Here is a 27,907-nt window from a genome sequence, read left to right on the forward strand (position 1 = left end):
AACACAATCCCACCCAGGCCCTATCCCCATATATTTACCCTAGCTACGTTGGTGTGATTTCATTCAAGAGTATGAGAAATTGATTGCAATTGCCAAAGGTTTAATGATGATTGTGTGTGATGGTATCCAGTGTAATTTTAATTTAACATGTACTGTGGAACAATCTTGCTCTGGTGACGTTGAAATTCATTGGTTAAACAAATCTATAACTGTGGATTGGGGTGCTCTCGATTGTGTGTCCATAATTTGATTCCTTATAATGGTGTTGTTTTTGCTAATCACCAGATACCGATTATGCCTGGAAGCTGGATCTCATTGTTCTAATGTATCTTTTCCAATCATGGAGTATGATACTTTGCAATTCTGGCAACACAAGTGATCGGAGATCAGTGAACTTTAAAATACAATCTTGAGAATAGAATCCTGAGTAACTGCATTTGCATTAACGCTATCTGATCCTAATGGCTATTTGGTGGCAGGAGATGCAGAAATGGAGTACAAAATTTCAACAGCTTCAGCTTCTGAATCAAGTGATTGTTGTGGACATTAACCAGCACAGCTGGGTTTGAGAATGATGTGGAGATGCCAGCGTTGGACTGGGGTGGGCACAGTAAGAAGTCTCACAACACCAGGTTAAAATCCAACAGGTTTATTTGGAATCACGAGCTTTCGGAGTGCTGCTCCTTGCTCAGATTTACCTGATGAAGGAGCAGCGCTACGAAAGCTTATGTTGGACTTTTACCTGATGTTGTAGGACTTCTTACTGGGGTTTGAGAATGTTCACACAACTTCAAACCAGCTTGGACATGGGAACTGGTGGCAGCCATTGTTTGGAACAACCCAACATCTACAGATGTAATGAACACAATGGTACATCTAGCTGGTATGGTGGTCTATTACAGTTAATTGTGCTGGTAATTTTAGTTTACTATGGATTCAAGAACAAGGTTTACAATTGGACAATTGTATTGAGTGGACTAAAATGACTTTACACATTACCCAGATGGAACTGGACACAGTAGATAGGGAGAAACTGTTCTCCTCAGAAATGGATCAAGAACCAGAGGGCACAAATATGAGGTGAGAAAAATCCTTTTCACACAGCAAGTGGTTTGGGTCTGGAATGCACTGCCTGGAATTCTCGTAGAGGCAGGTTCAATTAAGGCATTCAAGAGAACATTAGATGATAACTTGGACAGAAATAATATGCAGGGCTACAGAGAAAAGGCAGGGGATTGGCCATTATCCTCATCATGATGGGCCAAATGACCTCCTTCTGCGCTGTAACAATTCTGTGAGGAGCAGGAGTAGGCCATTCAGCCTTTGGGCCTACTACACCATTCAATAAGATCATGACTGATCTGGTTGTAGTCTTAACTTCACCTTCCTGTCTGTTCCTCACAAGTCTCGACTCCCTTGGCTATCAAAAATCTAGCTCAGCCTTGAACAAATTCACTGACCAGCCTCCACTGCTTTCTGCGGAAGAGAATGCCATAGACAAGCAACTAAACAAAATCCTTCTCATGTGTCTTAAAAGGGAGATCTCTTATTTTTAAACAGTCTCCCCTAGTTCTAGTTTCCTGCAAAAGTGGAAAGATCCTCCCGGCACTCCATTAGCATGTTCCATGTTTCAGTGAAATCACCTCTCATTCTTCTAAACTCCAATGGATATAGGCCTAGCTTGTTCATCTTTTCTTCATAAGATAAGCCCTTCATCCCAGGAATGAGTCGAGTGTACATTCTATGAAATGCTTCTAATACAATTATACCCTCTTTCAAGCAAGCAGACTGAAATAGTAAACTCAAGATATGGACCAGGGTAGTTTGGAAGGCATGTTTTATGCTCAAATTGGTGAGGCTTTAAGGTGGGACTTCAGCCCCTCACTTGGAAGGAAGTCCCACCTTAAAGTGCTGCTGGCCAATCTGATATAGTGCCCCCCTTGAATAGCTTCCTGTACCATGCTACCATGGCTCATCCATCCTGCAGCCTCCACTCTCATCCATACAAGCTCAAACCTCAAAGCTGTTGGACAAATGCAACGGCTGAGGGTCTTCCACTTCTACCTTCTCAATCCCCGTACCGGTCTCATTCACAGTCACACCTCCTGTCTCTAAATACTGATCAAATCGGGTGACCCTATCATAAAGGGTGTGACTGCCTTGTGAAACAAAGTGTCCAGGGAAATCTTCCCCCTCTCTCCTGCATCAATGTATGCTGTCAGCCTCCAGCTCACTGACGCTCCTCAAGCCGCAGACACTTACTGCGGATGTGGTTGCCGTGGATCACACTGGTGATCATAAAGTGCCCACATACTGCAAACGCAACACATCACCTGCTCTGCCATCGTTATTCTGAGTTAACTAATTTATTATAATTAATAAACACCAATACTCCTAATTGATATTCTCAGAATGTGGTTGGTCCACAGGCTGAGTGACATCCGTGCTGTTTAACATGAAGTCTTGCCTCTCTCTGTGCTGGTTTAAAATCTGGCAGCCAGGGAATGTGTGTGTGTGTGTGTGAGTGTGTGTGTCTGTGTGTGTGTGTGTGCGTGTGTGTGTGTGCGTGTCTGTGTGTGAGTGTGTGTGTCTGTGTCTGTGTGTGCGTGTGTGTGTGTGTGTGTGTGTGTGTGTGTGTGCGTGTGTGTGTGCGTGTGTGCGAGTGTGTGTGTGTGCGTGTATGTGTGTGAGTGTGAGTGTGTCTGTGTCGGTGTCTGTGTGTGTGTGTGTGTGTGCGTGTCTGTGTGCGTGTCTGTGTGCGAGTGTGTGTGCGAGTGTGTGTCTGTGTGCGTGTCTGTGTGTGAGTGTGTGTGTGTGCGTGTCTGTGTGCGAGTGTGTGTGTGCGTGTCTGTGTGCGAGTGTGTGTGCGTGTCTGTGTGTGTGTGTGCGAGAGTGTGTGTGTGTGTGTGTCTGTGTGCGAGTGTGTGTGTGCGTGTCTGTGTGCGAGTGTGTGTGTGTGTGTGCGTGTCTGTGTGTGAGTGTGTGTGTCTGTGTGTGTGTGAATGAAGTTTCACACTACCTGGGCAACCCGTAGGACCAGCAGAGGAGGAGTTAAAACAGCTCGCTGTTGTGTTGGACAGTTCAAGGCAAATGTAAATATACAGACATAGTGATGGAATGTGCTCCACCACGTCTGTAATGGCCTAGAACATAACTGTCTAGTCACGTATGGGGAATGGGAATGTAAGCTTCACCACGATTTATTGGTAATATCCATGGAGTGTAGTGATAGAATGTAAATTGAGTGCTGCTACAGACTAAATTGATTCTATGGAAACTATACGGTGTTTCAAAGACCTGATTCTGAGTGGTTGCGGTGTATGTGTGTTATCTGTTGTTTAATGTAATACAAGATGAATTTCAATGAGCAACAAAACACTGATGAATGTGGATGATATGGTGGCAGAATGATGCTGGGGGGATGAGAAGTGATGAGAGAAGTACAATGGAGAATGAAACTAATAATGGAGAGAGATTCACACTGCGGAATGTGTATAATAAAGTGGAGAGGCTGTCACTGCATTATGGGCAAATGACATTGATAAATGGAAATGATAGCAGGGAGAGACACCCCCACTGTTAAATATTTATGTTAACACGGAAAGACTGCACTGACAATTGACAATGATGTTGACGAGTGAGGTGTGCTGGGAAATTGGAATGACCATGCGATTGAAATTTTTTTATTCATTCATGGGGTGTGGGCATCACTGGCTGTGTCAGCTTTCATTGCCTATCCCGTGTTGTCCTCAAGAAAGTGGTGGTGAACTGTTTAGTGCTGCCGTCCACGTGGTGCAGGTACACCCACAGTGCTGGGGGAGGGGGGGGGGTGGGGCGGGGGAGTGATGGTCAGAGTTGGGGTGCCAGGATTTTGACGCAGCACCAGTGAAGGAATGGCGATACATTTCCAAGTCAGGATGGTGAATGGCTTGGAGGGGAATTTGTAGGTGGTGGTGTTAGAGTCATAGAGGTTTACAGCATGGAAACAGGCCCTTCGGCTAATCCCAGTTGCCCGCATTTGGCCCATATCCCTCTATACCCATCTTACCCATGTAACTATCTAAATGCTTTTTAAAAGACAAAATTGTACTCGCCTCTACTACTACCTTTGGCAGCTTGTTCCAGACACTCACCACCCTGTGTGTGAAAACATTGCCCCTCTGGACACTTTTGTATCTCTCCCCTCTCACCTTAAACCTATGCCCTCTAGTTTTAGACTCCCCTACCCTTGGGAAAAGATATTGACTATCTAGCTCATTTGTGCCCCTCATTATTTTATAGACCTCTATAAGATCACCCCTCAGCCTTCTACACTCCAGCCTCTCCTTATGACTCAAACCATCAAGTCCCGGTAGCATCCTAGTAAATCTTTTCTGCACTCTTTCTAGTTTAATAATATCTTTTCTATCAAAAGATTCTCTTGTCCCTATTTTATGCAGTACCTGCAGCACAGCAACAGGCTCGATGCAGATGTTTATGTTCTATAGAAACCTATTTTGACATGACTTTATCTAACCACCTCAAAGATCCTTACATTCCTTTCTTCCTCAAGTGTTTATCTTGCATCCCCTAATAGAATCAAAACCAATTGTCTCAAGTATTCCTTATTGTAGAAAGTTCCACATTCTAGCCTCCCCCGGATGAAGACGCCTTTTCATGAATTCCCGATTGGATTTATTTCTTTGCTATCTCATATTGAAAGCTGTTAATTGTGGTTTTCCCAGAAGTGGAAACACCATCTCTATCTTATCAAAACCTTTCAGAAATTTAAAGATGTTTATCAGGCCACCCTCCTCAGTCTTTTTTCTAGAGAAAAGGATCCCAGCCTGTTAAATCTTTTTTACTAGAACTCCTCAGCTCTGCTTTCATTCCAAAAAGTTTTTTGTACATTTTCCAGTCCCTCTAGAAATATACACAGTTGTATGAAAGATGGTATATACACAAGGTTCTATAGAAGTTTAACTAAAGTTCTGCTTTTCAATTTTATCCATCTAGAAATGAGCTTTTATTTGCTTAGACAGTGTCTAAAACAATGGGGACAAAGTCCCAGAGAACCAAGGTGGACTTTCTAACTAGCCCACCTTGATACTTGCCCACACCCATGGCCATCTAGTATCTGCTTCTGGGGTCTGCTTAAAAAAATGTCCTTATAATTTAGCATCAGATTTATCTGTTGGTTTTCCTAGATCCATTACTCTGGCCCCATTTAGACACTTAGGGCTGTTTTTGCACTACAAGGTGGATATTAGAACATAGAACATAGAAAGCCACAGCACAAACAGGCCCTTCGGCCCACAAGTTGCGCTGATCATATCCCTACCTCTAGGCCTATCTATAGCCCTCAATCCCATTAAATCCCATGTACTCATCCAGAAGTCTCTTAAAAGACCCCAACGAGTTTGCCTCCACCACCACCGACGTCAGCCGATTCCACTCACCCACCACCCTCTGAGTGAAAAACTTACCCCTGACATCTCCTCTGTACCTACCCCCCAGCACCTTAAACCTGTGTCCTCTCGTAGCAACCATTTCAGCCCTTGGAAATAGCCTCTGAGAGTCTACCCTATCCAGACCTCTCAACATCTTGTAAACCTCTATCAGGTCACCTCTCATCCTTCGTCTCTCCAGGGAGAAGAGACCAAGCTCCCTCAACCTATCCTCATAAGGCATGCCCCCCAATCCAGGCAACATCCTTGTAAATCTCCTCTGCACCCTTTCAATGGCTTCAACATCTTTCCTGTAATGAGATGACTAGAACTGCGCGCAGTACTCCAAGTGGGGTCTAACCAGGGTCCTATAAAGCTGCAGCATTATCTCCCGACTCCTAAACTCAATCCCTCGATTAATGAAGGCTAGTACGCCGTACGCCTTCTTGACCGCATCCTCCACCTGCGAGGCCGATTTAAGAGTCCTATGGACCCGGACCCCAAGGTCCTTCTGATCCTCTACACTGCTAAGAATGGTACCCTTCATATTATACTGCTGCTTCATCCCATTGGATCTGCCAAAATGGATCACTACACACTTATCCGGGTTGAAGTCCATCTGCCACTTCTCCGCCCAGTCTTGCATTCTATCTATGTCTCGCTGCAACTTCTGACATCCCTCCAAACTATCCACAACACCACCTACCTTGGTGTCGTCAGCAAACTTACCAACCCATCCCTCCACTTCCTCATCCAGGTCATTTATGAAAATGACAAACAGCAAGGATCCCAGAACAGATCCCTGGGGCACTCCACTGGTCACTGACCTCCATGCAGAGAAAGACCCCTCCACAGCCACTCTCTGCCTTCTGCAGGCAAGCCAGTTCTGGATCCACAAGGCAACAGCCCCTTGGATCCCATGCCCTCTCACTTTCTCAAGAAGTCTTGCATGGGGGACCTTATCGAACGCCTTGCTGAAGTCCATATAGACCACATCCACCGCTCTTCCTTCGTCAATGTGTTTGGTCACATTTTCAAAGAACTCAACCAGGCTCGTAAGGCACGACCTGCCCTTGACAAAGCCGTGCTGACTACTTTTGATCATACTAAACTTCTCTAGATGATCATAAATCCTGTCTCTCAGGATCCTCTCCATCAACTTACCAACTACTGAGGTTAGACTCACCGGTCGGTAATTTCCCGGGCTGTCCCTGTTCCCTTTCTTGAATATAGGGACCACATCTGCAATCCTCCAATCCTCCGGAACCTCTCCCGTCTCCATCGACGATGCACAGATCATCGCCAAAGGCTCCGCAATCTCCTCCCTCGCCTCCCACAGTAACCTGGGGTACATCCCATCCGGTCCCGGCAACTTACCAACCTTGATGCCATTCAATAGTTCCAACACATCCTCTTTCTTTATGTCCACATGCTCGATCCTTTCTGTCCACCGCAAACCAGCAGTACAACCACCCAGATCCCTTTCCACCGTGAATACCGAGGTAGAGTATTCATTAAGCACCTCCGCCATTTCTAACGGTTCCGCACAAACTTTTCCCCCTTCACCTTTTAAGGGTCCTATGCCTTCACATCTCATCCTTTTACTCTTGACATATTTGTAGAAAGCCTTGGGATTCTCCTTAATCTTACCCGCCAAGGTCTTCTCATGACCCCTTCTCGCTCTCCTAATTTCCTTCTTAAGCTCCTTCCTACATCCCGTATACTCCTCTAAATCCTTAACACCTCCTAGCTCTCTGAACCTTCTGTACGCCTCTCTTTTCTTATTCACCAGGTTCATCACAACCTTCGTGCACCACGGTTCCCGTACCCTACCAACACCCCCCTGTCTCATCGGAACGTTGTCATGCAGAGCTCCAGACAAACATTCCTTGAAAATCCTCCACTTTCCTTCGGTACTTTTCCCCAAGAATGCCTCCTTCCAATTTACCCATCTAATTTCCTCCCTGATGACACTGTATTTCCCTTTACTCCAGAGAAACACTTTCCTAGCCTGCCTGATCCTATCTCTTTCCAATGCTATCGTGAAGGAGATAGAATTATGATCGCTATCCCCAAGATGCTCACCCACCGAGAGATCTCCACCTGTCCAGGTTCATTAGCCAGCACCAGATCAAGTACAGCCTCTCCTCTAGTAGGCTTATCCACATACTGTGTCAGGAAACTCTCCTGGACACACCTAACAAACTCCTCTCCATCCAAACCCCTAGCCCTAGGGATATTCCAATCTATGTTTGGGAAATTAAAATCTCCCATCACGACAACTCTGTTATTCCTACATCTCTCCAGGATCTGTTTCCCCATCTGCTCCTCAACATCTCTGTTACTATTGGGCGGCCTCTAGAAAACACCCAGCAAAGTTACCGACCCCTTCCTGTTCCTAACCTCCACCCACAGAGACTCCGTAGTCAATCCCTCCACGGCGTCCACCTTCTCTACAGCCGTGACACTATCCCTGATCAACAGTGCCACTCCCCCCCCTCTCTTGCCTCCCTCCCTGTCCTTCCTGAAACATCTAAAACCCGGCACCTGAAGCACCCAGTCCTGTCCCTGAGACATCCAAGTCTCCGTAATGGCCACCACATCACAATTCGAAGCAGCAATCCACGCTCTAAGCTCATCCACTTTATTCACTACACTCCTGGCATTAAAATAGACACATCTCAGACCTTCAGCCTGAGCACTTCCCTTCTCCATCACTCGTCTAACCTCCCTCTTACCCTGTCTACATTCCTTATCTATTTGCGAGCTAACCTCCTCGCTCTCAGTCCCCTCATTTCGATTCCCTCCCCCCAACCTTTCTAGTTTAAAGTCTCTCCAGTAGCCTTAGCCAACCTTCCCGCCAGGATATTGGTCCCCCTGGGATTCAAGTGCCACCCGTCTTTTTTAAACAGGTCACACCTGCCCCTAAAGAGGTCCCAATGATCCAAGTACCCAAATCCTTGTCCCTTGCTCCAGTCCCTCAGCCACGCATTCATTCTCCACCGATTCCTGTTCTCACTCTCCCGCGGCACAGGCAGCAATCCCGAGATTACTACCTTTGCATTCCTCTTTCTCAGCTGTCTACCTAACTCCCTATATTCTCTTTTCATGACCCCTTCCCTCTTCCTACCTATGTCAGCAGTACCTATATGCATCACGACCTTCGGCTCCTCTCCCTCCCCCTTCAGGATTTCTGGGACTCGACCAGAGACATCCCGGACCCCTGCACCAGGGAGGCAAACCACCATCCGAGAGTCCCGTCTGTGTCCGCAAAAACGCCTATCTGACCCCCTCACCGTAGAGTCCCCAATTAGCACTACCCTCCTTTCCTTACCCTTTTGCACTACTGGGCCAGGCTCAGCTCCAGAGACACTGCCACCGCTGCTTCCCCCAGGTGGGCTGTCCTCCCCAGTAGTACTCAGACAGGAGTACTTATTATTAAGGGGCACATCCACCGGGGTGCTCACCATCAACCGAGCTTTCTCCTTCCTCACTGTTACCCAGTTACCCTCCTCCCGTGGTCCCGGTGTGACCACCTGCCGATAGCTCCTGTCAATGACCTCCTCACTATCCCTAACCCGGCGAAGGTCCTCGAGCTGCAATTCCAGTTCCCTAACATGGTCCCTTAGGAACCGCAGCTCAACACACCCAGCACAGATATGGTCGTCCGGGAGGCTAGGAGCCTCCAGGACCTCCCACATCCTACATTGGGAACAACATACTGGCCTCACACTCATAATTGCCCTTTTAAACACACAGGGGAAAAAAAAGTGAATGAAAATTTTAAACTTACCTTTCCTCCTCCTGTTTTCTCCAAAGCCCTGCTCTCACTGGGTCTTTTTTTTTAGGTTAGAGGAGGAGGGAGGGTGGGATACTCTACAAGTGTTGTAGTGTATCCCAAGATAGTTCGAGTCAGGAATTTTACAGACTTGGCAGATCTGCCTCAATTTAATTTTTACTTTGAGTAGACAAGGGTAGGATAGAGTTGGGTCTGCCATCTCCAGAAACAAATCCTAGATGGCCACGGATGTGGGCAGCTGCCAAGGTGGGCCAGTGAGAAGGTCCACCTTCATTCTCTGGGAATTTGTCCCCATTGTTTTAGACACTGTTGGGTCCTTTGGCCCTCATTCCCCACCAGCTGTGCTCTCCTCATAACCCCATATCACTTTCATAACCCCACCCTCCACCACCCATGCCTCCTCATTCTGCACCAACAACTCCCCCACCCATGCTACCGCATACCCAGTGTTTATCATCGGCAGACTTCAAGAGCTATGTGGAGATGAAAAATGAACTTAATGATCTAATGCAGTCCTCTCATACATGTTGACAGTGAAAAATAAAACTAATATTGAAGAAACCCATCCAAAGTTCTTAAATTTCAAGTGGCTAATTTATTATAAAACCAAACAAACTTCTAGTCAGACAACAAAGGCAACTAATCCTTTAATAGCCTCTTTAAACTGTCAATCAATCAAACTATGAAATCAATCCCTACTGAGATGAATTATAGATTTTAAAATTTAGCCAAATATTCATAATGACACGATTGCCCTTGGTGAAATGTCAAAGATGTCTCATTGGAATTACATGACAAGATGGCAGTTCTGTTTTAACCAACATCAGAAGGCTTATCAAACAAATCAGTGCAGCAAAGGGTATTTTTAAAACCTCACTTCTAGCTTAGCCTGGTCTTTTAATGTTTGAAGATTGGGGGATTAAAATGATTTCGAATCAGGATGCTTAAACAGACCGTATCCACGGTTTGTGTCAACTCCATTAATTTGTGAGTCCCACATTGCAGGTTAAGGGACTTGCAACAGCCAATTTGGAGTTGGTTTGAACTTGGCACTAAGTTCAAGTGGCTCTGGTGAGTTCCAATTTCCTTCCTGAGAGATTTATGCACTGACTACTTCCCCATCTGGCAGAAATGGGAGCAAGAATTCTGCATCTGGATCTTGCCCATTTTCAAACGGTCTGTGGGGTCTTCTTTATTTCATGAAAATCCGACACTTTGTCTCCCCCCTCCAACAGTGCGTGGCCTCCTGACTCTTCCTACCAAAATGCACTATATCATACTTACTGACAAGCTAACCTCAATATAAATTACATGCCCATTCTTCAAGTTTATGAATGACTTTCTGTATTTTGTTTGTTTAGCCTACAACCTCCCCCACCCCATCCCACCCCATCCCACCCCACCCCCTCCCCATTTGATGTCGCTTTTTTGTAAATTTTGGAATTTGTACTTCCGGTTCCAGAATCCAAATAATTTTAAAGCAGACAATGATTCCACCATTGATCCTTGTGGAACGTCACTTCCCATCATTTGCCAATCTGAGGAACTACCTTTAACTCTTTCTCTATTGTGTTTTGTAGTCAGCCTGCTATCCATTCTGTCACTCAATTTCTGACTCCACACTTTGACTTTCATTTTAAGCACTTTAAGTACCTATTGCCCTGAAACATAGTACATGTTGACCAATTTGAACCAGTGTTGTGCAATGAATGTGCAGAAGGCATAGTTAAGCCTCAGCTTCACCAGGTCTCTAGTTTAGGAACATTCATCAAATACTCACCATCTCCCAAAATCTGCTTCTGTTTAACGTCATCACAACCATTGATGGTCTCACCAAATAGCCATCCTCGTTGAAAGAGAAATCTTTACCTTCCCAGCTAATGTTCAACATGTGCCTGTGAAATATATATCAGGATCATTGTTAGGGCAATGAGACAGAATATATAGGATACATATTTAACTCAATCTTGCGCCACTCACCATACAGGGAGTTTTACTCCCTATCTAATCCATGTTGATGTGGCTCTGCTTTTAAAAAGTGACACCTTCTGGTCATAAACTTGCCGACCGGTGGAAAAAAGGTTTATCCCTATTTATGTTATCACTTCCTTTCTAAATCATAAAATCCTCAATCAAGTCACCCATTAATTTGATACATTTCAGTGTTTAAAAAGTCTTATTTATGCATAATTTAACCATAAGGGGCCTTGCAACAAAATTGGTTGAATCTTTGTGACATTCCTTCCAAGGCCAATAAAACCCCCATAAGGTGCAGTGCCAAGAACTATACCCAGAATCCAGATGTGGGGTTAGATTTTGTCTAGTTTGTTGTGGCAGCAATGGTGGTTGGGTCCACTGAATCAGCGGTGAAACCCTGTGCCAGTTTCCTGGCAGTGAAAAAACATCCCCTAATTAAGTCAGAGGGCAGAAGGGACTGATGCAGGATTCCTAGCTGCCGGGATATCAATTAAGCTAATTAATGAGGCAATTGGCATCCATTTTCTTTGCGTATCCCACAATTTAGTGGTGGATGAGGGTTTAAATGGAGGCCACACAGCTCAAGGGTGCCAGCACTGAAAGGCAGCCCTCGACCCTTACCTCCAACTCCCCCCCCCCCCCCAATCTCCTGTAATCTCTACCCAATCCTCACGCAACTGTGGCCTTGTGTCCCTCTACCATCCTGGGCCTTGGGTGGATGCAGTGGCACCAGCAGTCACTGCAACTGCTCCCTCTGGTGACAATGACCAACTGCTAGGCTCTGATTGGCTGGCAGCTAGTTCTCGGGGGGAGGGGAGCTGCCAGGGATTCAATTGTGGGGAAGGTCTGACAGCAACAAATTAAACACTTAATTCTGTTGTGACCCCAACAACAGAACTCTTGGCGTCTTTCTGCTAGTTATCCAGCCGGTGGGTGAGCCCCAGTCAATCCAACAAAATCCTGGCCATGGTCTTACTAGGGCTTTGTGTAGCTGAAATGTACTCGCTCCCCTTTAGAATACTCACAGAGCAGAAAGAGGCCATTTGGCCCATCAAACCTGCACCAACAACTATCCCACCCAGGCTTTATCCCAGTAACCCCATGTATTTATCCTGCTAATCTCCCTGACACTAAGGGGAAATTGAGCATGGCCAACCAACCTAACAATCACAACATAGTAAGATTTAAGTTTGAGAAGGCCATTAACCAAACACCTACATTGGATTAAAATCATAGAATCCTACAGTGCAGAAGGAGGCCATTCGGCCCATCGAGTCTGCACTGACCACAATCCCACCAAGGCCCTATCCCCATAACCCCATGCATTTATCCTAGCTGGTCCACTGACATTAAGGGGAAATTTAGCATGGGCAGTCCACCTAACCCGCACATCTTTGGACTTAACTTAAAATCCAATTTTTAAAAAGTGATGCGAATAAAATTGGGAAGATTGAGTGAAAACAATATTGTGAAATCAACAAAATAGAGCATGGGATATATAGAAAATGGTGGTTAGAGTCTAGGAGAAATTTATTAGCCAGCCAATAATTAGCCCTGGAATTAGCCATGGATAATTAATGAAATGAGGGCAACTTTGAATTCCACTCAGCACATTGACCAGACAGGGGAGGTTAAGAAGTAACAGAAAAAGGTAGATAAGGGTAACCAGTCGACCAGTATTTGGATTTTCAAAGGCCTTCAATAAAGATACCATATACCAGACTCATGGATTAAGGTCAGAGAATGTGGAGTAAGCAAAATGGAAAGCAAGCTGGCCACAGAGCAGAAAACAAGGGCATTAAAAGGTAGAGACTCAGAGTGGGCATTCCACAGGGATCAGCACTGGGATCGCTGCTGATATTAGTGATATAGATACAGAGCATGGGAGCACAATTTCAAAATTTGTGACAACATCAAATTGGGTGTTGGAGGTAGGGGCTGCAGCTAATGCAGAGGAGAACCTGTTTGTGATTCTTTTCATTCCTCTTGTCACCTGTTCTTGTTCTTTGTATCTCTCCCAGTCACCTGGATCTGTTTTCTTTACTTGCCTTTTCTTTAGTTTTGCATGTTCCTTGCATAGCTGTTTTGTTTTAGCAAATAGAACTCTTTCCTCCTCAGGATATAAGCTGGCCATCTATAACATTAAATTCTTTTTTGAACACCTCTCACTGATCTTCGAATGTTTTCTCCATCAACAGATTTGCTCAGTTTACATCCGTCTTCATCCCACTGAAGTTAGCCATACATAAATCTATAATTTGGGTAGCCGTTTGGTGTTTCTTCCTTTCAAATAGAACTTTAAACTGTTAGATAAATGCTCACACACCCATTAGGCTGTTAACTAAATCTGGCTAATTATTCATTATTAAATGTAATATGGTTTGCCTCTTTGTTCGTTCTTGGTTATTTGCTGCAGAAGACTGCCATGGACTCTGAAGAAATTTGCGACCTTTCAGACAGCAACTTGCTTTTCCCAGTTGATCATGGATTCGTAGAATCAGAAATTTATGGGACAGAAAGAGCTTTGACGAAGGGTCATCTGGACTCGAAACGTCAGCTCTTTTCTCTCCTTACAGATGCTGCCAGACCTGCTGAGATTTTCCAGCGTTTTCTCGTTTGGTTTCAATTCTATCGAATCTCACTTTTTTAACTTTCTGAAAATGGAACTAATTGGAGTTCCTTCCAGGGTAGGGGAACAATCACACAGCCCAAAGCCAATTTGGGATTTCTCCCAAGATCAATTGGTAGTGACTGTACTCACCCATAGTCTGAAGCAAGTTCTTTGCATGGACCACCCATGCTAGCACAATTGTCAACTCATAGTTTGGTTAATCAGCTAAACTCTTATTGAACATCTCATTGTAGAGTCCATTGCTGAAAGGACCTTTAACTGCAGTGTACCTGACCTCAATGTTCATAGTTTCACACGTCTTTCATCAGTGGCAAATTCCACCCCATTGTCAGTCAGAAATTTAGCTGGTTCTCCAAGTTTATTTCTTTATAATCACCCTTTTATCCTTACCATGTATTACTGGAGAAAGACTGAATCTGACTGCCATGTCTATAAAGCGCAAAATAAACATTTTACCACAGCTTTAAATCCATGGCCACTACTTCATTAAAATCTCATACCAATGGAAGGCGTAGAATTGGGCGGTGGTGGTCTCCCTAATACTTCTTACTTATATGTCACAATTTGCACTAATCTCTTCAATGAGACTTGTATGTTCATAATAAAAAAAGTACATCCTTTAGTAGGACCTTTAATCTGCAACAAGGGTGAGCAAATTGTCTGCAACTTTAAGACAATTTGCATTTTTGCCCTCTGATTCTTATCACCTGATGCCATTAACACTTTAACATTCTGATTAGAAATGTTAGGTTTTAAGGGGTTGCAATACTGTCCTGATGGATAAACTGCAGATCCACTGACTTGCCAAAAAAACAATTGCTTTATCAGGTTCCCTATCCATTTCAATTTCATTTGTGCCTTTTTCAGCGAAGGCTTGCTCAACACCAAGGACACCTCACTTGAGATACCTAAAACCGATAGAGCTTTAATGCCCCCTGACCTTACTACAATCTTTACTACTGAATGAACCTAAATAATATTTTATCCAATCTGTTCCACACACAGTTGAGCTGCAACCACTATCTAACACAGCATAATTAAATGAAACTGCAACTAATATGCCCCTTACTAGACTGAAGCTTCTTGTGGCTATGACAGTTCCCTCAGACTAACCATTGGATCATCTTCAACTTCTGAATTCTTGGTGTCATGCATTTCTTCAAAAACCCTGCCATTCTGCTTTGGGAATTGATTGCAGAATGATATTTTCTGAAGCACTTGTTAACTGTTGGCCTAGCATTCCTGGGGTCCATTCATCTATCATTGCTACTTCAATCCTATTATTTGCTGCGGCCTCTAAAAAGCGCCTTAATCCTCCTGTCTGCAACTCTTTCGTACTGATGCCTGTGCCCCATATCTGAACAATCTTGAATGGCCACAATCATCGAGCTCCCCATCCATATTGATACCACAGACTATCCTGCGTGGGCCATAAAAATTGCTGGAATTTGCTGCCTTCAAGAACTTCATTTTAAAAACAGCATACATTTGACTGTGTCCTTTTCCTGAGAACCAAACACCAGCTAAGAGTAACAGCCGATTCAAACCGTGATACCTTAACACAATTTAAAGCACTGAATACAAGTTCTCCAAATTGAATTTTTGCAATGTTTTTATGCAGTCTGATGAAATCCATGGCATGAATGATCATCCATCTTTTGAAATCTATCAATGTCTCACCATATCTCACAGGCATCCAATAAATCATCTTTCTTGTAGCTTTCATCAAGAAACTTAATAGAATATCCAAGCCTTCATCACTATCCAACTGGCAGGCGTCCAGCTCACACAAATACTTTGCTTTGGATTTTACTTTTATTAGGAAGTGACAATGCCAAGGCGAGACTTTGTTTTCTCTTTGATAAGGGCATAACCCACGCCCATTTAATTTTTCCACTGGTCAGAAGGTTCAGATTCAGAGAACGTTAGTGGGTAACCATACCCTGGCTATTTACAAAAACAGAAAATGCTGGAAAATCTCAGCAGGTCTGACAGCATGTGTGGAGACAGAACAGAGCCAACATTTCGGGACTCAAAATGTTAAGTCTGTTTCTCTCTCCACGGATGTTGCCAGACCTGCTGAGATTTTCCAGCATTTTTCTGTTTCTGATTCAGACTCCAGTATCCGCAGTATTTTGCTTTTACCCTGACCCTTTACCCCTGCTTTCTTCACAAAAGTAGCTCAGATTACAATCTTCTGTCTAAAATAATTTTTAACCTTCACCTTTAGGTAGCCACCCTTTGCTACCAATTTAATTCATTCTGAAGCCATCTGGTAAAGTAGGAAACGAGACAACAGAGAGGAGTCACGTGGACTCAAAACATTAACTCTGTCTCTCTCTCTCCATGGATGCTGCCAGACCTGCTGTGCCTTTCCAGCATTTTCTCTTTTTGTTTAATATTTTACTTACTACTAGAATTATTTACAGAATACAACATTATAAATACCCATCTCCTCCTTAACCAACATCCTGTTTACCAGATGCTTCTTTTTATCCAAACTCAAGGTACTTAATTAATCAATGTCCTCTACCTGTTATATCCCAACTGTAATAATGCAATTAACATACCATTAACACCCAGGACTGATCTGCCGTGCCATGCTTCTATGCATTAGACTATTAAACTTACTAATTACAAAACAACGATTCACCAGCTACTCATCAATCAGCTGCTTTTCTTGTGCTGATATCACTTTATCTTATGGAGAGGGAACCAAAACGTTTTCCTTAATCCTTTTACTAAATGGCTTTAAATTTATGCCCACTAAATATTAACCTCTTTGCTATGGGAAATAAACCCTTCCTATCCACTCTATCTAAAAGTAAAGTCACTGCAGTCCCAGATGACCATAGATTGACTGGTGCTGATTTAACCTGAGGATCACCACATCACAGGTGAGGGGGAAGCTTGGGAAGGCAGGTCTTCATGAATAACCTCAGCAGGTATGGGAATTCAACCCATGCTGTTAGAGTTATTCTGCATCACAAACCAACTGTCCAGCCAACAGAGCTAACCGACACCCACTCTATCTTGGCCCTCACAATCTTATACAGCTCAACTAAATCTCCCATCAGTCTAAACTACTCCAAAGAAAAAGTATTAGCCTATCCCATCTTTCCTGATAGTTAAAATTCTGTGTTCCTGGCCCCTATCTAATGCAATCATATCCTTCCTGTAACATGGTAACCAGAACAGTATACAGTATCCTAGCTGTGGCTTGTTGAGTGCTCACCAAGATATCATTATTGCCTTCTTTTCCTGTCCCACCTGCTGGGTGGGACATCTCCCATCTGCTTATTATTCTGATTACCATTCTTATTTAATTGCAGCCAGTGAATCATCAGCAATGACGTTATTGTGATGAAATCTGTAGTTGGCACAGCTGTTGTACGCACTGACTGTGGTTACAAAGTCTGTTTTTTTTGAAACAGTGCCTAATTGAAAAGGAGACAAAGACTCCTGGTTTCTGAGAGGGTGGTTGTAAACTGGAATTCCTAGCTGTGACATCAGACTTCTGAGAAATCAGCACGTGACTTAGGTTGCTAGGGAAACAGAAGCTGATTGGGAAAAATAAACCAAAAAGCTGAGGGGTCAAATTTTAGCCAAAGGTGGAGATTCTTGGAGTTCTTTTTGCCTTCAGGAGGGGAGAATAGTACAATAACTGCGGGGAAGGCAGCTATGGTAGAAAGTTATTCCGCAACCAGAAACAAAGACTAAAAAAGTTGGTTCTATGAGTAGAACTGAGAAGAATCAGGAAAGGTATATCTTTGGTTCCACAGGTATATGTGGAACTCAGGTGAAACAAAAACGGCTGCTGGATGGGGATTTGTGCCTAACTCCTGTGTGAATAAAGGAACTGAACTCTACCTGGGAAACACTGAGTTTTCAGGAATCCTGTCGCTGAGATGAAATGCATGTATGCTAAATGGACTGTGAAGAAATCTGAGAGGTCTATCTTTATTGCATCAGCCATTTAGAGTGCAATATATGGTTTCTATTGAATACAATTTCCTTGTTAATGTCTAATTTATGTTGAATTTTGGCTTGAATGTTAAAATATAATTTATACAAAGTGAAATCTCATACACTGGTTTTATCTGTTGGGATCACTTGGAAAATTTCTTTTTAGGTTATTGTTCTCCAAGAGGATCATAACACAGTCACATTTTCCTTGATAGTGCCTTTGTGAAGCAATTGGGATGTTTTCAATGTTAAAGGTGTTATATGAATGCAAGATTTTGTTAAAGGGGTCTCTGTCTAACAGATCATTCTCTACACTGTCTGTAAAGGATCATTTTCTGTGAAGTATCCCTTTCTTCAAAAGATCTTTATCTGTAAAGTTCCATTGTTTGTAATAGAACACCTCCTGTAGCATTCATAATAGATCATTGCCTACAAAACATGACTACCTGGATTATTATCTTTAAAAAGATCCTATTCATAATGGGTCACTACATGTATAGATCACTGTCTACAATGAACCATTCACTGTAAAATGTTTATGATCATAATGAATGACTACTCATAAATGGTCAAAGTTTATTAAGGCTCCTTGCATGCAAAACATAACTGTCCATAATGGATCATTATTCGCAATGAGTTACTGTCTTTAATGGGTCATTACTTTGAAAAGGTCACTATCCATAATATATTGTTAACTGAAAAGGATCTCGGTCTATCATGGATAATTACCTGTAAACCTTAACTCTCTATAATGGGTCATTACAGGTAAAGGGTCATTGGTTTTAATAGATAATTATCTTTAAAAATGTCACTCTCTGTGATGGATCATTAACTCTACAGGGTCAGTGTTCATAATGTACTGTTATGTGTCAAATTTCACTGTCTATAATGGATCAGAAATTGAATAATCATCATACCCTGTATTGGATCTTTTCCTATAAAGCCTCACTATCCCTGAAGAATGTTACTTTTAAATACATTTACCTGGAAAGGGTCATCACTTTTGTATCCTTACCAGCACAGGGTCACAGTCCTTCATTAGTCTGCACATTTGATGGGTTATGTTGCATTAACTTTAAATGTTCATTGTCTTTAATGATTCGTGAACTGAAGCGTGTCACTGTCTATATTTAATCATTATTTCTAAATGGTCACTGCCTCTTAAAGATTATAATCTGAAAATGGTCATGATCTATAATAGATCATTACCAAGAAAGGTTTACAATCTATGAGGGATCTTGTTTTATGTGCAAAAGATAATGATCACTGTCACTAATAGATTATTAGTTGCAAATGATCATTATCTATGAATTAATAATAACTGAAAACCACTGTCTATCATTACCTGTAAAAGTTACTGTATGTAATAGGGTTATAGAATCATAGAACCCCCACAGTAGAGAGGAGGCCATTCAGCCCATCTAACCTGCACCGATAATAATCCCACCCTATCCCTGTAACCACATATTTACCCTGCTAATTCCCCCCCCCGAAACTAGGGTCAATTTAGCATGGCCAATCAACCTAACGTGCACATCTTTGGACTGTGGAAGAAAACCAGAGCATCCGGAATAAACCCAGGCAGACACGGGGAGAACGTGCAGCCTCCACACAGACAGTGACCCAAGCCGGGAATTGAACTCGGGTCCCTGGCACTTGAGGCAGCAGTGCTAACCACTGTGTCACCATGCACTTTTAAAAGTTATGAACAATAATTTGGAGTATTGTGAGCAGTTTTGGACCCCATATCTGGGGAAGCATGTGCTGGCCTTGGAAAGGGGCCAGAAGAAGTTCACAAGAATGATCCCTGGAATGAAGAGCTTGTCATATGAGGAACGGTTCAGGACTCCGGGTCTGTACTCATTGGAGTTTAGAAGGATGAGGGGGGATTTTTCTTTTCTTTCTACTACAGCACAAAACAGGCCCTTCGGCCCCACAAGTTGTGCCGAACATATCCCTACCTTTTAGGCCTACCTATAACCCTCCATCCTATTAAGTCCCATGTACTCATCCAGGAGTCTCTTAAAAGACCCTATTGAGTTTGCCTCCACCACCACTGACGGCAGCTGATTCCACTCGCCCACCACCCTCTGTGTGAAAAACTTCCCTCTAACATTTCCCCTGTACTTACCCCCCAGCACCTTAAACCTGTGTCCTCTCGTAGCAGCCATTTCCACCCTGGGAAAAAGCCTCTGAGAGTCCACCCGATCTATGCCTCTCAACATCTTATATACCTCTATTAGGTCTCCTCTCATCCTACGATCTTATTGAAACTTACAGGATACTGCGAGGCCTGGATAGAGTGGACGTGGAGAGGATGTTTCCACTAGTAGGAAAAACTAGAACCAGTGGGCACAACCCCAGGCTGAAGGGACAATCCTTTAAAACAGAGATGAGGAGGAATTTCTTCAGCCAGAGAGTGGTGAATCTGTGGAACTCTTTGCCGCAGAAGGCTGTGGAGGCCAGGTCATTGAGTGTATTTAAGACAGAGATAAATAGATTCTTGATTGATAAGGGGATCAGGGGTTAAGGGGAAAAGGCAGGAAAATAGGGATGAGAAAAATAATCAGCCATGATTGAATAGCGGAGTAGACTCGACGGGCCGAGTGGCCTAATTCTGCACCATATGTCTTATGGTCTTATGATCTATAATCAAACAGTAAAGTTGAAACATAGAAACATAGAAAATAGAAGCAGGAGTAGACCATTCGACTCCTCAAGCCTGCTCTGCCATTCATTTGATCATGGTTGATCATCAAAATCAATATCCTGATCCCCCCTTCCCCCCATATCTCTTGATCCCTTTAGCCCAAGATCTATATCTAATTTTTTCTTGAAATCACACAATGTTTTGGCCGCAACTACTTTCTGTGGTAGTGAATTCCACAGATTCAGCACTCTCTGGGTGAAGAAATTTCTCCTCACCTCAGTTCTAAAAGGTACATACAATTGTGCAGAGGAATTTGTCTGAAGTTGTGGAACCTTTTTTGATATTGCATCCACGCCCTTCGGGGTTTGAGTCCTAGCATTGACCTCCACAGTAATCTGATCCCACTGTCATCTAATTTAGGGGTGGCACGGTAGCACAGTGGTTAGCACTGCTGCTTCACAGCTCCAGGGACCTGGGTTCGATTCCCGGCTTGGGTCACTGTCTGTGTGGAGTTTGCACATTCTCCTCAAGTCTGCGTGGGTTTCCTCCGGGTGCTCCGGTTTCCTCCCATAGTCCAAAGATGTATGGGTTAAGTTGATTGGCCATGCTAAAATTGCCCCTTAGTGTCCTGAGATGCATAGGTTAGAGGGATTAGCGGGTAAATATGTAGGGATATGGGGGTATGGCCTGGGTGGGATTGTGGTCGGTGCAGACTCGATGGGCCAAATGGCCTCTTTCTGCACTGTAGGGTTTCTATGATTTCTAATCATGTGTATGGAGATCCATCTGACTCCTTGTGGATGGAGTGAGCTCCTCTGCAATTCCTTGACCAAGACTTTCAGTAAAATATTGGAACCCGCAGTGTTGTGCCAATTTTATGTATTTCCCAGATTAGAATCAGCTGTGGAGTGACTTCCATGATCTCTACAGCACAATGTGCATCACCTTTAAGAGGTGCAGGCTGGCTTTAAATATTGTGGCCTTGCTTTAACTGGTGCTAGCCTGCTGAGTTGTGCAGCTGCTAAACAGCATGGCTAGCACTGGCTCCATGCTGAAAACATGTTATTTAGCAGATAATACGGAGCTGCTGTGTTGCCTGCACCAGGAACAACAAGTGCTTGGTCCTCTGTTATCATTATCCCCACACCCGTTTTCAGAGGCTGTCAAATTTTGCTCCTTCTATTTAAAGCATCAATGTCTAAAATGGATTATTACCTGCAATGAATCATTGTCTAATGAACTAGTGCGTGTAAATATTCCTGGTAATAAATTATATTTACTAATTAAATGCCAATAATTATAGTCGGAACTATAAACTTGTGAACTAGAAAGTTCATTGCATAATAGATCATTGAGTGTAAACAGTCAAAGTTTATAATGGATCATTACCTGTAAGGATCTATTGTCTATGTTGTAATAGTAACTAAATTGGGTCTTTGTCTATAGTAAGTCATTACTTCTGAAAAGTTGCTGTCCAAAATGGATCATTACTTATAAATATTTTCAGTTTATCGTGGGTTATTTCTTATTTTAAGTCATTCTCTATGATGGATTAGTACATGTAAAGGTTCATGATCTATAATTATCAATCTGTAAAGTGCCAATTGTTAAAGTTATGTATGCAGATTTATTCCTACTGGTTCACGCAGAGTTCTGCTGTATTAATGCATACGCCAGAAGTGATGTAGTGGACCTAGCACAGGAAACAGCAAATAAGCAGCCGTGGAAGCGATCACACATTAATAAAGCTTCATTTGTTCTTGAACTAAAGTGTGTCCCATAATGAACCATTTCCTGTCAAGGTTCATGCTCCACTAACTGCAAAGAGTCACTGTTGGTCGCCGGCAACTGAATGAAAATGCTCACTGTCTGTAATGAAACAGTAAACAGTCACGGTGGAACAACTCACCACAGACGTGCTGCGTGTTTTCAGCATTTTCTGTTTTTATTTTAGTAAAGTATGAGGAGTGGGAGGACTTAAAAGCCAGAAAAGGATGACCAAGAAATAGATGAAGAGGTAAAAATGGAATCTTGGAGCAAATTAGCCAGCGGTGTGTAAAAAAAATGATTGTAAGAGCTTCTATAGGGATGCAAAAAGGAAGAGATTAGCAAAAGAAAATGTGGCTCTCTTAACGACAGAGACAGGAGAAATTGTAATGGAGAATAAGAAAATGAATAAAATGTTCAACAAATACTTTACGATAGAAGACACAAGGGAACATGTTGAAAACTGTGGGGAACCAAAGATGTAATTAGTTTTCTGAAGGGTCTAATGAGAGTGAAGAACTTAAAGTAATTAATATGAGCAATGAAAAAGTGCTGGAGAAATGAAAAGGACTAAAAGTCAATAAATTTCCTGGACCAGATGTTGCGTCTAGACTTTTCTATTCCAATGCACTCCCATGTTTTCCATCATAGACTAGAGGTGATCCAAAATTCCTAACTCATACCAACTCCTGCTTACCCATCACCTCTGATTTCTGATCTACATTGATTTCCAGTTAAACAACATCTCAATTTTAAAATTCTCATCCTTTCCCTATTCAAATCCCTTCATGGAATTATCCCTCCCTTTTACTGTAATCCCTTTCAGCCTGAGAACCCAGACCTATGTTTCAACAAATCTTGCCTCTGCAACATCCCCAATTTTAATCATTGCACCATTGGCAGCCCTGTCTTCAGATGCCTGGGTGGCACAGTGCTTAGCCTCACAGCGCTAGATACCCGAGTTCAATTCTGGCTTAGGGTGACTGTGTGGAGTTTGCATGTTCTCCCCGTGTCTGCGTGAGCTTCCTCCGGGTGCTGCAGTTTCCTCCCACATTCCAAAGATGTGCCGGTTAGGTGGATTGGCCATGCTAAATTGCCTCTTAGCATCCGAAGGTATGTAGGTTAGGGAGATTAGCAGGATAGGTGTGTGGGGTTACCGGGATAGGCCTGGGTAACATGCTCTGTCGAGGGTTGGTGTACACTCAATGGGCCAGATGGTCTCCTTCTGCACTGTAGGGATTCTCTGATTCTAAGTTTTAGATTTCCGTCACTAAACCTGTCCACTCTCAATCTCCTTCCTCCTTTCAGACACTTCTTAAAACCTGCCTCTTGTCATCTGTCCTAATCTCCTTCTGAGGTTCAGTGTCAAATTTTGTTTTATAATCATCCCTTTGAAGAGCCTTGGGATGTTTTATTACATTCATTGTAGGAAGTTAAGGAGAGTATCAAATTGAAAGAAGATACCTACAATACTGTGAAAATTGGTTGTAGGTCAGAAGATTTGGCAGATTTTAGAAACCAGCAAAGAATCTCTGAAAAAGAGAAATTAGAGCACAAGAGAAAGCTAGCTAAAAATATAAAAACAGCAAGCAAGTTTTTACAAGCATTCAGAAAGGAAAAGAGTAATGAAAGAGAGCATTGGTTCTTTGGAACCGTGGTTACCAACCGGGAAGCTTGTGAGTGCCACGGCATGCTGTTCATTTTAAATAGTGCGCACCGCAGGAGCCTGAGAAATCCCACAACTGGTACTGAGGAGAGCAGGGGGAGGAGGAACTGGAAACATGGCAGACCCAGGGCGGGAGTGTGGGGGGGACCCAGGGCGGGAGTGTGGGGGGGACCCAGGGCGGGAGTGTGGGGGGGGACCCAGGGCGGGAGTGTGGGGGGGGACCCAGGGCGGGAGTGTGGGGGGGGGACCCAGGACGGGAGTGTGGGAGGGACCCAGGACGGGAGTGTTGTGGGGACCCAGGGCGGGAGTGTGGGGGGGACCCAGAGCGAGAGTGTGGGGGACCCAGAGCAGGAATGTGGGGGGACTCAGAGCGAGAGTGTGGGTGGGGGGACTCAGAGTGGGAATGTGGGGGGACTCAGAGCGAGAGTGTGGGTGGGGGGACTCAGAGTGGGAATGTGGGGGGACTCAGAGCGAGAGTGTGGGGGACCCAGAGGGAGTGTGGGGGGGGGACCCAGGGCGGGAGTGTGGGGGGACCCAGGGCGGGAGTGTGGGGGGCAACCAAGGCGGGAGTGTGGGGGGGACCCAGGGCAGGAGTGAGGGGGGGGGCCCAGGGCGGGAGTGAGGGGGGGGGCGAGAGGCGGAAAGGCATTGGCACAGGCCATTCATAAAAACATAAGAACTAGGAGCAGGAGTAGGCCATCTGGCCCCTTGAGCTTGCTCTGCCATTCAATAAGATTATGGCTGATCTTTTTGTGGACTCAGCTCCACTTACCCACCCGCTCACCATAACCCTTCATTCCTTTACTGTTCAAAAATTTATCTATCCTTGCCTTAAAAACATTCAATGAGGTAGCCTCAACTGCTTCACTGGGCAGGGAATTCCACAGATTCACAACCCTGTGTGTGAAGAAGTTCCTCCTCAACTCAGTCCTAAATCTGCTTCCCCTTATTTTGAGGCTATTCCCCCTTAGTTGTTTCCTAGTGGAAACAACTTCCCTGCTTTTATCTATTCCCTTCACAATCTTATATGTTTCTATAAGATCTCCCCTCATTCTTCTGAGTTCCAATGAGTATAGCCTCAGTCTCTCCTCATAAGCCAACCCTCTCAACTCCGGAATCAACCTAGTGAATCTCCTCTGCACCCCCTCCAGTGCCAGTATATCCTTTTTCAAGTAAGGAGACCAAAACTGTACACAGTACTCCAGGTGTAGCCTCACCAGCACCTTATACAGCTGCAACATAATCTCGCAGGTTTTAAACTCCATCCCTCTAGCAATGAAGGACAAAATTCCATTTGCCTTCTTAATTACCTGCTGCATCTGCAAACCAACTCCTTGAGATTCCTGCACAAAGACACCCAGGTCCCTCTGCACAGCAGCATGCTGCAATTTTGTACCATTTAAATAATAGTCCATTTTGCAGTTATTCCTACCAAAATGGATGACCTCACATTTACCAACATTGTACTCCATCTGCCAGACCCTCGCCCACTCACTTAGATTATCTATATCCCTTTGCAGACTTTCAGCGTCATCTGCACACTTTGCTCTTCCACCCATCTTAGTGTCATCTGTGAATTTTGACACACTACACTTGGTCCCAACTCCAAATCATTTATGTAAATCGTAAACAATTGCGGTCCCAACACTGATCCCTGAGGCACATCACTAGTCACTGATCGCCAAGCAGAAAAACACCCATTTACCCCCACTCTTTGCTTTCTGTTAGTTAACCAATCCTCTATCCATGCTAATACATTACCCGTAACACTGTGCACCTTTATCTGATGTAGCAGTCTTTGGTGCAGCACCTTGTCAAATGCCTTCTGGAAATCCAGATACACCACATCCACAGGTTCCCCATAGCCCACTGCACATGTAACGTTCTCAAAGAATTCCACAAAATTAGTCAAACATGACCTGCCCTTCATGAACCCATGCTATGTCTTACCAATGGGACAATTCATAGAACCATAGAACATTACAGCACAGAAATAGGCCTTTTGACTCTTCTTGCCCGTGCCGAACCATTTTTGTGCCTAGTCCCACTGACCTGCACCTGGGCCATATCCCTCCACACCCCTCTCATCCATGTACCTGTCCAAGTTTTTCTTAAATGTTAAAAGTGAGCCCGCATTCATCACCACATCTGGCAGCTCATTCCAAACTCCCACCATTCTCTGTGTGAAGAAGCCCCCCCTAATATTCCCTTTAAACTTTTCCCCCCTCACCCTTAACCCATGTCCTCTAGTTATTTTCTCCCCTAGCCTCAGTGGAAAAAGCCTGCTTGCATTCACTCTATCTATACCCATCATAATTTTATACACCTCTATCAAATCTCCCCTCATTCTTCTACGCTCCAGGGAATAAAGTCCTAAGCTATTCAACCTTTCTCTGTAGCTCAGTTTCTCAAGTCCCGGCAACATCCTTGTAAAGCTTCTCTGCACTCTTTCAACCTTATTCATATCCTTCCTGTAATTAGGTGACTAAAACCGCACACAATACTCTAAATTCGGCCTCACCAATGTCTTATACAACCTCACCATAACATTCCAACTCCTATACTCAATACTTTGATCTATAAAGGCCAATGTACCAAAAGCACTCTTTACGACCCTATCTACCTGGTGAGGTCGTCTTGGCTTTCCTTTGATTTTGCAGAATGGGTAGAAATAGTGTGTTGGAGGAGTTCTGATAAAGTGTTGGAGTCAAAGTATGCAGAGCACTTTGAAGACCTATCAGCAGAAAACCTGTTCACTGTACAAGGGACTTTATTGCAGTCCTTATTCAGCTGCAGTGTGGCAGGGAGATGGAGCTCAGACAAAAAGAAGGGAAGCTGTTTGCAGAGGGAGGAGGAGGAGAAGGGCCTATCAATTTAGGCTTGTCAGAGAACACTTCTTCTCCTGCCACCTCAGCCAGGAGCTGTGTCTGAGGTGGTTAAGATTCACCCAGGAGCTGAGCACTGAATTCCACCACCTTAATTGTTTACTGCATCCCAGTCATAAACATATGACGACCCAAGTATTAACCTCTGAGGTGAGCTGGCAAGGTGGATTCAAAACTGACTCGGTCAAAGAAGACAGAGGATAGCTGTGGAAGGGTGCATTTCTGAATGGAGGGCTGTGACAAGTGGTGTTCCTCAGGGATCAGTACTAGGACCTTTGCTGCTTGTAATATGTATAAATGATTTGGAGGAAAATGTAACTGGATTTATTAGTAAGTTTGCGGACGACACAAAGGTTGGTGGATTTGCGGTTACGTTGAGGACCATCAGAGGATACAGCAGGATATAGATCAGTTGGAGACTTGGGCGGAGAGATGGCTGATGGAGTTTAATCCGGACAAATGTGAGGTAATGTCTTTTGGAAGGTCTAATACAGATAGGAAATATACAGTAACTGGCAGAACCCTTAAAAGTATTGATAGGCAAAGGGATCTGGGTGTACAGGTACACAGGTCACTGAAAGTGGCAATGCAGGTGGAGAAGGTAGTCAAGGCGGCATACGGCATGCTTGCCTTCATCGGCCGGGGTATTGAGTCTAAAAATTGGCAAGTCATGTTGCAGCTTTATAGAACCTTAGTTACACTGCACTTGGAATATAGTGTTCAATTCTGGTCGCCACACTACCAGAAGGATGTGGAGGCTTTGGAGGGGGCACAGAAAAGATTTACCAGGATGTTGCCTGGTATAGAGGGCATTAGCTATGAGGAGAGGTTGGAGAAACTTGTTTTGTTCTCACTGGAGCGACGGAGGTTGAGGGGAGACCTGATAGAAGTCTACAAGATTATGAGAGGCATGGACAGAGTGGATAGTCAGAAGCTTTTTCCCCAGTGTGGAAGAGTCAATTACTAGGGGGCATAGGTTTAAGGTATGAGGGGCAAGGTTTAAAGGAGATGTACGAGGCTGATTTTTTACACAGAGGGTAGTGGGTACCTGGAACCCGTTGCCAGGGGAGGTATGTGTGAGCGGATACAGTAGTGACTTTTAAGGGGCGTCTTGACAAGTACATGAATAGGATGGGAAT

The 27,907-nt window shown here is 43.9% G+C and overlaps 1 protein-coding gene across 1 annotated transcript in view; it reads right to left on the bottom strand.

Annotated features, from left to right (window-relative positions):
- LOC144502044 (glutamate receptor ionotropic, NMDA 2C-like) overlaps positions 1-27,907 on the bottom strand; it is an 80,047-nt gene that overhangs the window by 38,662 nt on the left and 13,478 nt on the right. The window contains exon 3 of the mRNA XM_078226055.1: positions 11,006-11,120. Coding sequence (XP_078082181.1) covers positions 11,006-11,120 — 115 coding nt within the window. The remainder of the gene's footprint in view (positions 1-11,005; positions 11,121-27,907) is intronic.

The sequence above is a fragment of the Mustelus asterias genome, chromosome 12 (assembly GCF_964213995.1).
Source record: "Mustelus asterias chromosome 12, sMusAst1.hap1.1, whole genome shotgun sequence".
NCBI lineage: Eukaryota > Metazoa > Chordata > Chondrichthyes > Carcharhiniformes > Triakidae > Mustelus > Mustelus asterias.